The sequence below is a fragment of the Psammomys obesus genome, unplaced genomic scaffold (genome assembly GCF_907164565.1).
Source record: "Psammomys obesus unplaced genomic scaffold, mPsaObe1.curated_primary_1811, whole genome shotgun sequence".
NCBI classification, from domain to species: Eukaryota; Metazoa; Chordata; class Mammalia; order Rodentia; family Muridae; genus Psammomys; species Psammomys obesus.
Genome location: NW_026596109.1, coordinates 13894586 through 13911585, shown reverse-complemented (window position 1 = coordinate 13911585; position 17000 = coordinate 13894586). Strand labels below are relative to the sequence as shown.

Here is a 17000-nt window from a genome sequence, read left to right as displayed (position 1 = left end):
TGTGTGTGTGTGTGTGTGTGTGTGTGTGTGTGTGTGTGTGTGTGTGTTAGAAATACTTCCCCTGGCACTTGAACCGCACTACTATAATTAGTGCTATTTTGCTGATCTCTGTGTCTGTTGAACTCTTAAGATCACCCCATTCTTAACATTTCTTTAACCTGTGTGTATGTGAGCATGCATGAGTTTACATGCACTGTACTGTGCAGGAACCTACAGAGGTGATAAAGAACTTAATTGTCAGATTCTTTAGAACTGGAGTTACAGGTGGTTGTAAGCCATCGTGTGGGTGCTGGAAACCAAATCCAGGTCCTCCGTAAGAGCAGAGCAAGCACTCTTAACTGCTGACCCATCTCTCCAGCCCCTGCTCTCCCATTCTTTAAGAACTCCCAATCAGAAGGGGGCTCTCTCAGCATAAAGAGACAGTACAACACAAGGTCAAAATCGAAGGGCTGTTCTCCTGGATACACTAATGCGGGTGACGGTTTGTGCCAGGGAACCTAGGACAGGTTCTTCAGTACCTCTGTGCCCACTGCCCTTCTGTGTTTAAAATGAGGCTCTCCCAGGGCTTTGTTAGAACTGAATGAGACAATACCCAGGACACACAGCAAGGAGTAGATGCTTTTCCTCATACTTCTTGTAAAGCATCAGGCTTCTTATTTGGTAAGGGCAGTGTCTGGTTAGTGCCTTCTGCTTTCTCAAGAACCAGCACAGGGCACACCTAGCAAGTCCGCAACAAACCTAGCTGGGTCTGAATTTATTGCACCAAAGCAGCTTTGCTTCCGTAGGATTGCCAGGGCCGAGAGACATACTAATCCAAGCCTTTCTAACTCCTATAGCACCAGCTTCTATTGCAGGGTCTGTAGTGCTGGGCCATAAAGCAGAATCATTTCTGTACCACCCAGAGAAGCCTGTTCTACCCCCACCTCCACACTCCTAAGAAGCATTGAGGTCTTCAGAAGATGAGAAATTTCACAGCATCCTGCTATCTTTTGGGTAACTGCGTATTTTATGATGACTAATAGGCAATTACTATGGTAATATTGCAATTCAGCATGTGTGAGGTTTGGGAAATGAGAAATTATGGGTAACTACTTTGGACTCATTTCTATGGTAACAAAAAGTAATTGTCATTAAATACCAGTTATACTGAGGCTGTACCTGGTAATTATAGATTTTTATGCCCAGAAACATAAATAAAACCAATAAATTTATTCCAAGGTCTACGACTGTTTACTTATACGTGGCTCTATGGAATACACAATGACAAACACCTAATTAAGAAATGCAAACCCAACACAGAATTTCATATTGTCTTATGGAGATGGAAGGCCTGTTTTTCAGAGGCAAGGCATTACCAAAGCTCGGGAAATACAGTGGGGTGCAGGGGCGGGTAGGGCTGCCCTCTCTGCAGAGGAAGCTACGAGAATGGAGGCAGTGGCAAGGAGAGTGTGCAGGTTCCTCAGTCTGCGTGCAAAACCTCGTGTTCTGCAACTCACTGAGAACCGCTTGTTGATTCTAAGCACATCTGCCAATGGCCCCACCTCAGTGGCCTGACAGCCACTTGCAGCTCCTTGGCTCTGTGATGCTGGAAGTTGCAATATCTATCCCTCAACACATGAGTTGCCAGATACCCTTGGAATTCTTTGAAAACATCAACACTGCAAAATTGGCAGCTGTTTTTGTTTGTTTGTTTGTTTGTTTGTTTGTTTTGTTGTTGTTTTTTTTTCCTTTTCTTTTTTTGAATGTGGTAAAGTACAATATACCGTAAAATTCACCATTTTAACCATGGTAAGTGTGTGGCTCAAGGCCATTAAGCACCCTTAATGTGTTGCTGTCAGCACTATCACCTATCCCTGAAATCCTGTTAACCAGTACACTGTGACCCCCTCTTCTCTCTTTCCCATAGCCCCAGGCATCATGGTGCTTTCTGTCTCTGAGACTTGAGTGACTACTTGAAGTACCTCATATAAGTAGAATCATACAGTGTTTGTCTTCTTGTGGCTGGTTTATTTCACTTGACATCACTATTCTCCAGGTTCATACATGGGGCTTCTCCCAGAGCCTTTTCCCGGAGCAACTACGAGGTAAGGAAAGCTGTCTTTCCTCTAAGAAGGTTGGGGGAAAATTGAGGCTTGGAGTGAAATTTGTGTTGTCCAAGGACAACAAGGCCTGCAGGCTGAGGAAACTTCCTGTGCTTTGTTTTGCAGCTGAGGCTGGAAAAAGAGTTAGAGCCCAGAGACCCTGGATGCAAGCCTGGAGCTTGCCAGTGGCTCTTTACCTTTCCTAGGCTCAGTCTCCCATTCTCTCTAACGGATATGATGAAAACTGACTTTCCTTTCTCAAACTGTTGTTTTGATCGAGTACAGTGTTTAAATGCCCTTTAAAGTGCTGGGCTCTACAAGATAACAAAGCGGTGCGTGAGAATCCAGACTCTCTTAAGTCCTCACAGCAGCAGCACATCCTGTTAAATCAGAGGAGCACTCACGTCATGGCAGGATGCAATTGAACAGTTGTGGTTGGAGGCTGACGGCATCTGGCCGTAGTTACTCTCTTCCGGCAAGTTTTAGCTTTGTGTTGCAGCACAGTCGCTGTATACCACTGCTTAATTTATTTATTCATTCAGGAAATAGAGATAGCCCAAATCAGTAAGTTATAAAAAAATAATAAAAATTAAAAAAGAAAAACAGAGATAAAGGGCCCATTCTGTGTCAGCCACTGTTGCACACTTGACAGGAAATAAGGTAGACAAAGTCCTGACAATAGGTTTACAGTGTGGTTGTGGAGACAACATCAGACAAAGTCACATATGTACATGATTACAAGTCAGGCCAGGACAACGCAAGGTGCTATGAAAGAGTGTGGAGGGGAGCCCACTGACCATTGCAGAGCTCAGAAGGCTTTCCTATGAATTAGCTTGGACCTGACATCTGCAGGGAGAAAGAGGAAGTGGAATTGAGTGTTGTGAGCAAGGGAGGTAGCATAGTTACCCTCTATCTTCATTATGCACAGTAAGTGTGATGGATTGTCATATCATCTGATATAAGAGTTGTAGGAGCTGCTGTGGAATAGACCGTGGTTGCAGCATCTTGTGATATAAGCTTTAATAAAGGTCGCGTATACTCTTTCTTAGCGCAGCCACAGTCTGGGACTGCACAGTAATCTAGCTTGTAGACTCTGCTGCTCTTTAACATAATGAATGTTCCCAGAACAGTATAGCAACCATCTGCTACTATTATGTTCTGAGGTAAAGTATGTGTGCATATTTTCTCTCTCTCTCTCTCTCTCTCCCTCCCTCCCTCTCTTTCATAGCCCAAGCTACCCTCAAACTCACTGTGCAGCCAAGGATGACCTTGAGTTTCTGACCTTCCCAATTATACCTCCTGAGCACTAGAATTACAGACATGTGATATGCCATCATGTCTGGTTTTATGTGGTGATGGGCATTGAACCTAGGGATCTGTGAGTGCTGGGCAATGAATCTACCAACTAAGGCACACTTCTAGATTACATTAACTGTCTCTATTTGGGCATTAGTACAGCATAGCATAGTGTAGGTATTGTGCTATTAAATATATAAGCTGAGCTGGTAGAACTAGGAACTAAGAAAACTACTTTTTTTTTTCTATGTTGGATCAGATGCTTCCTTAATGAGGAATAGGAAGAGAGAAAGAGAATAGATTTTTATTTAGAATTTACAATGTGCCCAGTACTGTGCTTTAAGTGTTTATCTCCCAGAGAAAGAGAGAGAGAGAAAGACAGAAAGAAAGGTTAGTGAGGCCATGTCAGTTACCCGAAGTTCTGGAGCACACATAATGAATCATAAATTGATATCACACCTGACTAACACCAAAGGCCATGTGATTCTTCACTGATCTTCATAATTCTGAAGACCCTACAACCCTCCACACTGTAGGAAAGTGGCCTGTGATCTGCCTTCCCATCTCCATGAGGTGCCTCAGAGCAGGCGTGTTTTGTGAGAGCCTCAGTGTCAGCCAGGCCCAGCCCTGGCTGCAGCAGGGTAGACACCAGGGAGGTCATCCCTCCATCGATGCCTGCCACAGAGCTGCCACGGAGCTGAGGGAGATTCTTTTGCTTCTCCAGGGCATTGCACATCCAGAAGGAGATGTTGAGAGGATGAAAGTCAAAAGGGCATGAGAGGGAAGCAGAGACATGGCTGCCAGTGTTCTGAACTGTGTCTTGTGATCTCACCAGTACCCTGTGAAATCTGGCTTTGTTTATTGCTCCAGAGTTCTAAGGGCTAGCCTGCTTCTCTTCCTCCCTTTTTTTCTCCCTCCCTCTCTCCCTCCTTCCCTCCCTTCCTCCCTCCCTCCCTCACAACCATCCATCCTCTGTGAAGCTAGTTTGAGTGGCTTTTTATATTTGCAAACAGAAAAAAACCCTAGCAGAGCCCTCCCTCCAGAGCTGTGAGGATTAAATGAAATATGTGTGAGGGCTTGGCAGACCACTGAGCCAGCCAGCAGACTTCTTGGGATGGCATTTACCAGAATGTTTCCTAAATCTAAGACAAGTGGTGAGCTGTATGGACCACTGCACTTACCTTTTGGAAACCCGGAGCTGTCTACATCTCTTTTGGGACTGCTTGTGATCATGACTATATGCAACGTCCTGACAAGTCTTATTGTAAAAAGCTGGGTGTAACTTCACTTAGGTCAGCATTTCCCTAACTTAGTTGATTCTTTTTCCTGAAACACACCTTAGACAGCTGCACCAAACCCAAGAAATACTGCTATAGAGAGAGCATGGGGGGGGGGGGACTGGCTTAGGAACCTCTAGGGCACCTTGAAACCATGAATTCTGTTCTACACTCCAAAGCTGTGTAAATGAATTCTCATTGGTAGGCTCCTTTGTTTGCCTCTCAGATCTGTTCTAACAACAGTATTAATGCTGTGGATACAAACTTTTTGCAACTCTCATAATGAGAAAGAATCCTATTTTTTCACCAGGAGAATGTTGGGAGTTGAAACTTCCCCCATGAAACCATTTTTGAGGGTTGAAGCTTCCTGCCCTCAGTCTCAAAATCTGGGCCTCGAAGATGTAGAGAAAGCATCGAATCCCCACTCCCATTCCCTGGCCATCTGAAGCAGAGAGAAAGGAGCCATGTTGACCAAGGTCATGGACCTATTTCTAGCTAACCATTCCCTGGACAGCAGATGATGACACAAATAGGCATGTGGAGTGGCAGAGTTGACCTCTCTCTGACCACTGCAGCTCTTGTAATTAAACAGAAATGTTAGCATAAATCAAATGGTCTTTCCACCACTATTATCACTAACCGCACACTCTGTCTAGGGAAGGTAGACTGGGATTACTCTCGGGCCTGCAACAAGCCATAAAACCTGCAGATGCTAATGAGCCATCACTCCAACCAATTAAGAGAAGAAGCAAAATTGACTTTAATGAAGGCTTCATGCATCCCATGGGTTTCTCTCAGACCCAGGGGTGCCAGCGAGCCCCTCTGCACTCAATTTCCATGGTTTTAGAGAGTAGTAAAGCAGCCGTGTGTAAAATGGGCCTAGCTGGTTGTAGGGAGATCTTATATCTGAACTCAGTCAAGGGCCTTGGGAAAGTCTCATCCATTTTCTTCCTTCATCACTACAGCCATCCCTTTCATCTCTTACATTCACCAAACATGTTTTCAGCATCTACTATTTGCTAATTAATTCCTGCTGCTAGACATTGAGGATGTAAAGATTGTCCTGTCTTCCTCTAACCTGAAGTCCAGTGAGGCTTATAAACGCTCTTCAAAGCTGTAGTAATGAGTTCTCATGATTGGTTGTCTTCTTGTCTCTTTTTCAAAAACCGGGCCTGTAAGAACCCAGAATGGAGTTGCCATTTCTTTTGTGGGTTTGGGCAAATACTTTCTTCAAGGCAGACATAAGCCAATTTTCCAAGAGAATTGGTGGGTGAATAGAGATGAGATGGTTCTACAAAAATGGCACTGTCATGAAAGAAAAGTAGCAGGAGCCAACATACTATCTAGGGCAACAAGCTTTGCTTGGAGAATCAGAGAATTATCTCTGAGAGAGAAGAAAGCAAGGTAGACTAAAGTCAGTGCATACAGGCACTGGGTCATAAAAAGCCTTACATGCAAAGCTGAGGAGTTTAGCTGTTGTCTTGAAGTTTGTGGACCTGGTCAAAGCTAAAGTCATATCATTTGGGCAGTGTGGTTGGACAGTCAATTATCTACTGCTCTGTGGCTTTGGTTAAGTCAGTTGCCTCAGCTGTGAAATAAGGGTGATAAGATTGTCTCGGAGAACTCAATGTTCTTTTGATAATGATTCTCTGGGCAGTGGAATTTTAGGCTGTAAATGATGGTTCTATGACAGAAGAAAGACCATTCAAGATATGACAAATGAGTGGGAGTGAGGCTGGGAAGTATGTCCACATGATCCAGGCTGCTATCCTCCTTCATTGATGATCTCCAGGGAGAAACACAGCAACATATTAGGGAGCACTATACCACTGTCTGGGATTCTGCAAAGCACATTTCTCCCTATCATTCCTTCTGATACAACTACCCTGCTGGGGCATTATTCTGTACAATTCAATTACGCAAATACAAGAGAAATTGGGCATCAAAGAGGAAAAGTGAATTTCTCGAGGTCATGGAGGTAGTAGGTCCTGAAATTCATATTACTTCTCCTGGTTCTTAGTCTAGTAGTCTGTTCAGAAAACTCCAGCAAGTGACTTTGGGTAGTTGTCTGTAAATAGCCAAGGACAATAGCTGCACTCAGGAGGTGAAGTAAAATTTCCTCTAATTTTTAAATTTTCTCTAATGGTTAGCCTGGAAATTCTTTCTCAAGTTTATCACCTGGTTTCTTCCTGTTTCCATATCTCCATCCTGTGACTCTCTGATTCCAAACATTGTCCCCAGTCTCTCACCTGTAGTTGCCCAAATAGACTCCATCAGGGTTGAGCATCGGTGCAATCTTGAAGACCAGGTGTTCTCGTAGGACACGGGCAATTGGATGCTGACTTACAAGGAAGTCAATGATCCCTAGGGAAAGAGACACACCTGAGTTAAACTCTAAGTGTTTCAAGGAGGAAACACTTTTTCTTAGGCCAAAAAAAAAAAAAGACAAGATGGCCAGTAACTTTTGGCTTCTGTCATCAGCTACTGTCTATATGTGATTATGGAATTATGTCTAGGTGTTTCCCAATGGATTGCCAAATGCATCTTTGTTTCTAAGAGAAGGTAGCTCAAGACATAGCATTGAGGCCTAGGGACAAGAGGGAAAAGCACTTCATGTAAAGCAGAGAGGGTTTCCAAGCATTTGAGCTGAGCCTTGGGGGTGGCTAAATAACAGCCACAGCTCAGGAGGGTGCTGCCATCACACAGCCACAGGGGTGGGCCTTCCTGAAGGATCCCCTTTAGTACCCTTCAGGTGATGGTCTGCATCTATCAATAGGAAAGACATTGGGGAAATAACTAGCTCTCAGCCCTGCCTCTTCCCTCTTTTCCGTGTGTCCCCTTCTTCAATGGAGACCTGAAAATATAGTAAAAATACTGTTCTGACATCTCATGAAATTGGCCATAAAGTGATAGGAGTCTCACAAAGGCAGAGGGGACTTGTCTCCTGCTGGATGAGAGGGAGCCTCTGAACTGGGCCCTCACAGGTCTTGACAGTCAGGCATGAGGAAGACAGCAGGATAACTAAGAACAATTCGTGTGCACAGCAGCGAGCACTTAGCTCTTGGAATGATAAATCACTTCAGAGCTCATTCCAAAGCTGCTGTGACCAGCAAGGGACATCTCAGGCTTTTTATTATACCAGGCTGAGAATCCATGGGCAGCTGAGGGCCAGTTGGACGTCATTTACTTCTCGACCGACGAGGCAGTGGACCAGATGCCCTAATTTATTTGTTGGTCCTTGTATTAGAGTTGCAGTTTGCCAATAAACAGGCAGGGTAATGATGCCAGGCGCCCTTGTTAGGAGCTAATAATTGCTTAATCTGTCCGCTAATTGACCCTGGCTCCCAGGGCAGCCCTCCATCAAGGAGGCAGCTAGAGCTCAGGGCTGGGCTAGGCTGCCTCATAGAATGGCTTCTGGAAATGGAGGTGCTCACCTCCTTCACAGATGAGCAGATTAATTGGGCTGACAATTAGGAACCTAATAAAAGAATGAGAGAAAACAAAGCCAGACAGACTAGGGCCATCCAGAGCTCATTTTCCCAGGTGTACTTAGGGCGATGAGAAGGTAAATTTTAGACTTAGCTCTTAGCTCTAAGTTAGCATCAACTGGACAAGAACCCTTCCCACTCACCCTTTCTCCTATTTCCAGTCCCTCTGGCAATTCCACACATGTTAGGAATCAAACTCAGGTCCTTGCACTTGTAAGACAAGCAATGTACTGCCTGATGCATCTCCCTAGATGCATGGTCCCTAGACCAACTGGTCATTTTATAAGAGGAGAAAGAATCATCTCTCTCTCTCTCTCTCTCTCTCTCTCTCTCTCTCTCTCTCTCTCCCTCTCCTTTGCTTGTTAGGATGGTTTCTAGAAGAGGGACTAACCTAAGTTGTCCAGAGGTTTGAAGAGGCAAATTAGGGCTGAGGAGTTTCTAGGCAGAGGGCCACCTCTACCAGGAAAGGTAGCAGGAAGTGAAGCATAGTGCAAAGGACCATGGGAAAAAGCAAGCCAAGACAATGCCATGCCTGGGCATAGGCAAAAGCACTGCATGGACACAGGGAGCAGAGGGATCCAAGGAGCAGAAAAGACTTGGAATTCACTGGTTGTTGGTCGTAAATGTTGAAGGCTTGCTCTGGCCCACCTTCTCATTTCAACAGAAAGATGATGTTGAACCCCTTGTAAGGGGGGTTGCCTCCACCTTGCTGGGAAAGGCCAATAGTCCCACGACATCAGTCCTATCCATGATTTTGCCATGTCCTTTCCCCCCTGCAAAGTCATCATTAGTGCTCCCTCCTACCTCACCACTGCTGACATTTCCTCATCTCCATGTTTCCGAGGCTGTTCTAGACGGGTGGGGTTGTTAGCTCCCTCAGTCTTTACAACCACCTCAGGAGGTAGCTTACTGTTTCCCTCTGAGATAAAGAAGCTGGCGTACAGGGGGTGCTGCGACATTCTCAAGGTCACAGTGTAACAAGTGGAGGTGCTGGAATCGAATCTCTCTGTGTCTGCTAAGAGAGCTTCACACACCCTGCCGTGGGGCAGCATGGGAGCTCCCCTGTTCTCCCGAATGAGGATAGTCCGGGATCACAGGGGCCACATGTGAAGGGGGGGTGACGGAAGAGGGACCCTGAGTCAGCTTTCTACAACCTTCAGGAAATCTAAACCCTGCCGTCCTTAACACCAGCACTTCCAGATACCTGTGACGACAGAACTCCGCTGTACTCCCAGAAGCAGGTGCACTAGCAGCTCGGCAGTGAGAACTATGGCCCCAGCCAGATGGAGCTAACCAGGCTTCACAGGCCTGTTTGCTGCTCAAGGTCACTGAGGCAGCGAATGGAGAGGAACAGAGTTTCTCAGCCACTACCCCTCCAGGCCTCAGACCTGCACTTCCCCAGAGCTAGGTGAGCCGGGGGAAGCGACCTAGCTGCAGACTCTGACTACAAAAAAGAAATCTTCTGCTGTGCCCTATGGGGTTTGACGCAAGCTGTCCCCATGGAATACAAACCTGAAACAGGCAGAAAATCCGGGGTAACAGTGCCTGCCTTGTGCTGCCTCAAGGAAAGGGGAATTGCTGTATGTCTCAAGGGACAGGTGTTGAGGTAGGGAAAGACGGGGGCGGGGCTAAAGAGGGAAATGGATTTTATTGTTGTGAATGAGTGCTGTTCCCTCAAGTAAGCCACCTCACTTCTCAGAGTCTCGTATCCCTACCTAAAACGTGTATGTCAGCTGGGGGGCAGTCAGCATTCTGTGTTCTTCCAGTATAAAACTTGACTCTCTAGCACTCTTCAGCCCCAAGTAGAACAGGAGAACAGGCACAGGCTGAGGATCTGGCCAGACCCAGCTCCAACTCCCTCTCTGCTACTTGCTGTCTGTGTGACCTTGAGCTTTCTCTTTCTCAATTTAGTGTTAGCGATCCGGAACCAACACAGCCTTTGTTCCTTCTAACAGCCCTAGATAATGAACAAAATAATCCAGTTTTTCAGATGTGAAAAGTGTCAATTGGAGTGCCAGTCCTAAACCTTAAATAGATCATGCTTGAATAGAAAAGACAAATGTACATAGATCACATAATGAACCAGAGTCTTTTATTAATGATGTTAATTTTCAGATCTCCAATGTAAGCAGAAAGCAGAGGGCTCAAGGGGGTAGGTTATAGAGGTCCATGGTGGGGCACTTAAAATAAACCATAGAAGACAGGAGGTGTTTGCAAAGTGTTAAGAAGTGGCCTCCAAGGCAAAGGGAACAGCAGGGGCAAGGACCAGGTGAGAGAAGACTGCCCTTCTGTGTTTAACCTGTGTGAGGTTGCATTGTTATAAGGCTGAGATCAGAGCTCTTGGAAGAGCCTGGCCATGATGGGCTGTGGACTCCATTCCGGGGAGGTGGGAGCTTATCTTGAGAAGGCAGGCATTCACAAACCCTACCAACGAGCAAACATGTGTCTGAAAGCCTCTAGGATGGCACTTCATACATCAAGTCAGCGCCATCCAAGATCCCTGTTCAGGAAACAGGGGCAGCACCTGAGATCCTCCTCTGTAAAATGGGATGCTGACTTTCTGTACTGCTCACAGACATGGCAGCCACGGGGGTTTGGCTACCCAGAGTTGAAGGTATCGATGCTAAGACTCACTGCCTTTTTGCCAGCAAGGGCAAAGCAGTTACATTCAGTCAGCTGGGGGAGCAGATCTGCTGCCAAGTTTAGTAACTGACAGATGGTTTCGAGTAAAGGGGTAGGCAGACCCAGGAGAGCCTGGGAAAGGTTATCGCAAGGACAGTGCTGGGGCCCAGAAATGAGCATGTTAAGGAGTCAGTGGCAGTGACTGGGGCCCAGCCATGCAACTGACAAGCTGCTAGACTCTGAGCCAGTCGCATCCTCTCTCTGAGACTAGGTCTCATCAGCTGAAAAAGAGAAGGAGGCAATCGTGCCTAAACAGCATGGGAAGAATGGGACCAGGAAAATGAAGCCCATATTTCTATGCACAGTGCTTGAGAGTTTGCAAAGTAGACTAGCTACTACTTCATCTTCTCAGTTCCCATGGGGATGGAGGTGGAATCTGTCAAGTGCCCGTTATATGCTAGGCATAAGACTAGGTGTTGTGTTTACATTTATCTCCTGCCAGCCTCCTACTGCCTTCCTGGACAGTTCTGTTAGCTTCAGTTTACATTGCTGGGAACCGATATGATGCTGCAAGGAGGTGGTCCAGCCAGTCTCTGAACTCAGGGTTGTCTGACTCCAAATATCCACGTATTTCTACTGCATCACTGCCCTTGAGCTGTATAACCTTCATAAGCATTCTTTTTTATTTTTATTTTTTATTTATGACAATTATTCACTTTGTATCCTGGCTGTGGCCCCCTTCCTCACTCCCTCCCAATCCCACCCTCCCTCCCCCTTCTCCTCCCATGCCTCTCTCCCAGGCCACTGATAGGGAAGGTCCTCCTCCCCTTCCATCTGACCCTAGGCTATCGGTTCTCATCAGGACTGGCTACATTGTCTTCCTCTGTGGCCTGGTAAGGCTTTCCTCCCCCCTCATGGGGAGGTGATTAAAGAGCTAGCCACTGAGTTCATGTCAAAGACAGCCCCTGTTCCCCTTAAAGGAACCCGCTTGAAGTCTGAGCTGCCATGGGCTACATCTGTACATCTAGGTTATCTCCTGGAGGTATCTCCATTCCTGATCTCAAGCTGTACTATAGAGCAACCGTAATAAAAACTACATGGTACTGACATAAAAATAGAATGGTGGATCAATGGAATTGAATAGAAGACCCAGAAATAAACCCACACACCTTTGGACAACTAAGTTTTGAAATCAGTGTAAGAGTGTCTGGAATAGTATTGTTTTCAAAAAATAAATATTTTAAACCACTTAATTATTCATCATCGGGAGAACAGACAAGTAAATTGAGTTATAAACAGACATGGAATATAATACAGTGAGGAAAAGCATGCAAACTGGAGCACTACTCACCCACATGGACACCAAGTGGAAAGCAAGCCATGGTGCATAGAGAATGATGGCATTGGTGCAAAGTTCAAGAACAGAAAAAAACTAGAACATACATTGTTTAAGGATGGTTATGAATATAGTTAAACTTAAAGATGTAAATGACCAAACACAAAAAATCAAGGTCATGATCATCTGTGGGAGGGAGGGGGGACTGGACAAAGAATTGAAAAGGAGTGGATAGTGGCCTGAAAGGAGTGGGTGACAGTCTGCCTCTTAAACTACTGGGTACCTGGACACTCACTGTTGCTTACATCATTCATTGAATAAATCTATGCTGTGATGATAGTTGATTAATTACCTTATAAAGACAAAGTATTTGACGATAAATTTAAGTGCAATTGCAAAGAAACACATCAAAGCAGAGAAATCATCTTACTGTTGGTTGTCTGAGGCCAAGTGCACTTCCTTTATCACAGTAGGCATTTAAAAACTTTTTGTTAAGTGAATGACTGAATTAAGTAAGTGAATAGACAATATTCCCACTTCACAACCCTTATACCCACATACACACCTAGCTTGGGTCAGACTTCTTGCTGCTGTCATTCACTCAGGACAAATAAAGCAGGGGAGTGTAGGCGACCTCCATGGCAATTCCTAATGTAGGACAATGAGAGAATTTCCCTCAGCCCCTCGTGTCCACTTATCCACCCATCCATCCGTCCAGCTGTTCTTCAACAGGTCTACACAATGATAACCATTTATGAAATCTCACCCAGGTGGACATCGGCTGCAACCTCTGAGGAATGAGGAGAATCACCGTGTGATGTCAAGACTACCTGTGTCCCCACTGTGCTACAGGCCATCACAGGGCCACAGCAGGCACAGGACACTTGGGAGGTCCTGAGCTTACCTTGGCACACAAATGAAGATGGTGTTTCCCCTGGGTGGACTCGGCCTGTGATGAAGACCACCTTCTTCTCGGCCCCTTCTCGGAGATTTTCTGTAAGAAACAATTGTAAGGTCACCATGGACAGCAAGCTGAGACCAGAAATTGGTTTGTGAGGAGCAGGCAGCTAAGGAAGCAGCTGGATGAATGCTTTTATCTTCCTTTTAATCGTTGGGTTAGAACCATTAAGGACCAGCCATTGTTGACTAATTATGCCTCCATCTATTCAATATTAAATAGATTCCTTTTTTTCTTTGTTCCTTTTTCTTCATGGAACTTAGAATATTATATTAATATGTAATATTTGCAACCATCTGAGAAAGCCATCAGTGAGGTTGAATCCCAAAGCTACGGACTGTGCCCCTAGACAGTTGTATATCTTTCTGAGTTTCAGTATTCTTAACTATAAATGAGAAGAATTATATCTGCTTAATTTGGTTGTGATAATGAAACAAGGCTAAACATTCCCTAGTACTAAGCAAACACCTAGTAAATAATGGAATAAAAGGTAGCTATTTATAATAGTAATAGTAATACCTGCCATTCAATTAACCCCTTGTGCCAGATATTTCTTATACATATTCATAATCTTTAGAACAATATGCAGTTCATACTCCTATTATAGAGGCAGAAATTAAAGTTCATTGAAGTTATGCAATTTGTTCAAGGTTGTATAGTCAATAGGTGATATCAGATGAAATTAGAATTCAGGCTTTTGTTTTGGTAGTGATGAAGTGACAACAGAGACCAGATTCCTTTTACTCTGAACACCTAGAAAATTAGGTTTTGGTACTAGACCTCTAGTATAGTATATGTAAGGCTCTCGTTTGACTTCCAGCATTGGGAAAAACAAAAACAAATAAAAAATTTAGAAAACTAAATAAAATATACAAAACAACTACTTTCAGATGCTGGATAAGAGACAAAAATGAAATAACAGAGCACCCTTAGAAAAGGGGAAAGATAAGGCATGCCACATGATTTCCATGTGTTTTTCTGATGGTCCATTACTCAATGAAGAGCAGCATGTGCTATCCTGAGCACACCATGGAAGTCTCACTGAAAATCAAGGTTAGCTGTTCAGGAGAGGCTCAGTAAATTCCAGTAGAGAAAAAGAGCTCCAGAAATCTGTAAGAATCTCTCTCGAGTCTTTTGCTAGATCCCAAACTCTGTGCAAATATGGGATGAAGCTTTAAGCTATAGATTGGATCTAGAGTGTATTGAAGACTTAGCCTCAGGTGTATGCTGCCATTGGAAGATGGCAGACTCTTTAACAGGTAATGTCTAGTGGAGGAAAGTTGGGTCTTTTAGGGTGTGCCTTTGAAGGTTAGGACGCCAGACCTAAACTCTCTCTGCTTTGGTTTCTAGCTTACATGAAGTAGAAATATTCTACTCAAAGGAAATATTTGAGCTACTGACTCCAAAGAATAAGTGTTTTTTGATCATCCAGGAAGAGTGAGGACTCAGAGGGTTGTATCTTAGTGGTAGAACCAAATTACTCTACACAGATTCTAAGAAGGTTTTAAAATCATCAGAAAAGAACCAAACTATAGGGGAAAAAAAGTTAGCTGCTTGATATGAAAAGCCCAACTTTTAAAAAAGGAAGACAATAAAATCCAGACACTCAACAATGTATCTACTTTGTAATGTTCTGCAAGTAATAAAAATTATTAGATATGTAGAAAAGTAGATCCCAATAGCTTTCTGCTTCTACAGAAATCTAGCCTGTACAATAAAGTTCAACCATTATAAAAAGATTATACATATATATATATATATATATATATATATATATATATATATATATATATGTTGCTGTTGCCTTGGTTTCAGATTTTTCAAGGTAGTCTTGTGGTATAGACCAAAACTGGCTTAGAACTCTCTATATAGTTCAGGCTAGAACTCATATATATGAGTTCAACCATTATAAAAAGAATATATATATGAAACAACAACAAAACACACACACACACATACACACACTCAAACAATAGCCAAGAATAACCTTCCTAATGGGGAAAAGATACTCAGCCATTGGCAGAAGGGTTATTGACATACAATGTAACAACAACTTGAAGGAAATGTAGGAAGCAACAGAAAAACTGGACTAAAGGAGCCCTGTCTGTATTAGAGGATGAGGAGAGGGCACAGAAATAAACAACAGGTATTTTTAAATGCTGGTAATAGGTCATTTTCAATGTCACAGAAGATTCACTCATGTCAGACATGACAAAAGTATTAACTCTTGGGGCAGAGAGATGGCTGATCAGTTAAGAGCAGAATCTGGGTTTGACTCCCGGCATCCATATGGCGGCACACAACCAGTTGAGGCTACAGTTCTAGAGGATCCTGTGCCCTCCTCAAGCCCCTGCAGGCAGTGCATGCACCTGTTGCATAATATACATCAGGCAAAACGTACATACATGTAAAATAAATTAAAAAAAAAATCTCGACTGTCCTAAAGGTGGGTGTGGTGGTGTGCACCTTTAATCCCAGCCTTCAGGAGGCAGAAGCAGGGATCTGTGTGTTCAAATTCAACCTGACTACGTAGTGAGTTCCAGGACAGCCAGGGCTATATAGAGAGAAGCTGCCTCGGTCAAACAAATATAAACAAATAAATGAACATAAACATTGTCCTAAGGCTTGTGGGTTGATTGGTCCATTGGGATGACCAGCAAGCACGCAGAGCTTTCAATCCCCTGGAAGCCAGCAGGAAACATTGGATCAACATATGTGAGAATTTATCCTCTACTCTGTGCACCTTTGAAGAGAGAAGATACATTTATAGTCTCAAAGAAGAGTTAAGCACTTACACATTTCCTGAACAGAATATAAGCTACTGCAGGGAGAAAATGATGTTTACTGGTAAATAGCTAATGTCTTTCCCAGGAGCCTGTTTGAAATGGGTACCCAGGAACTGGTTGCTAAATTAATAAAGGAAAATAGCTGTACATATTTACAGATATGAAGAAATTTAAACACCTGTTATTTCATTTAAATCTTTATGGTGCTCTTATGGAGGTGGGTGTGTTCGTGCCATTTTACAGGGGAGAGACCTGAGGCCATGGAAGGAATGGATATGCTCAAGGTCATGTTGCCAGGAGTCAAGGCCTAGCTCTGAGCCCTAGCCTTTCTCTACCCTGTCTGCCTTCTGGATCCGCTAACATTATACAACCCAGCATCTGCTGCATTTCCATCTGCAATGTACACAGGAGACTTGCGTTTAATTCCTTATTGCTGAAAGAAATTGAACTACCGCCTTAGTTTTTTGTATTGCTTTTTCACTTAGACATTTTTTAATCCCCACTCCCACACCATTTTTAAAAATGGTACCTAACACTGACCCCATCTATCCTGACAGTCTAGAAATGATGAATAACATTACTGAAGCCCTCAGTGAAGGCTAACTTTATGGATGCCTCCCCTGACCCAGTATCAACTCAATTGCATTCACATTTCTGCTGACCACAGGGAAAGGCAAAACAGGCATTCTATTTGCACACTAATTTTACTGAGCCCCTGTGACTTCATAAAATGATAACGTGGGGCTAATAAAAATCAAGCCTCTCTGGCATTAATATAAGCAAATGTTGATGCAGGCAGGTAACAAATTGCTTTGTCATTTAGGGGGCCATAAAAGAGCATTATAATCATCTTTGGGCAAAACGGATGGGTTGCCTTTGCTTAGCTTTTAGCTTTCATTTGCAAAATCAATTTAAGATAATGTAGCAGCTCTGAGATGGTGTGACAAGGAGCCATTCCCACCCTTCCTGTTGTTACCAAATCCCCAGACTCCTTCATGCAAAGACAATTAAACATATTCTTGGTTGAGGCAACAGGGATAAAGAATGGTGTGTGCTTGAACAAATCTAAGATGGAATAGAGTGCAGACAATGAGACCAAGAACAACCCACAGGGGATGGTAAAAACAGAGGACTCAAGGAGGCCACCATGTTCAAG

The 17000-nt window shown here is 43.9% G+C and overlaps 1 protein-coding gene across 2 annotated transcripts in view; it reads right to left on the bottom strand.

The window, feature by feature from the left end:
- The window catches only part of Agbl4 (AGBL carboxypeptidase 4), a 1202140-nt gene that overhangs the window by 102222 nt on the left and 1082918 nt on the right, over window positions 1-17000 (bottom strand). For both annotated transcript variants that reach the window (XM_055628940.1, XM_055628941.1), the window contains exons 7-8: window positions 13005-13094; window positions 6904-7018 (exon numbers count right to left, since the gene is read on the bottom strand). In XM_055628940.1, coding sequence (XP_055484915.1) covers window positions 6904-7018; window positions 13005-13094 — 205 coding nt within the window. The remainder of the gene's footprint in view (window positions 1-6903; window positions 7019-13004; window positions 13095-17000) is intronic.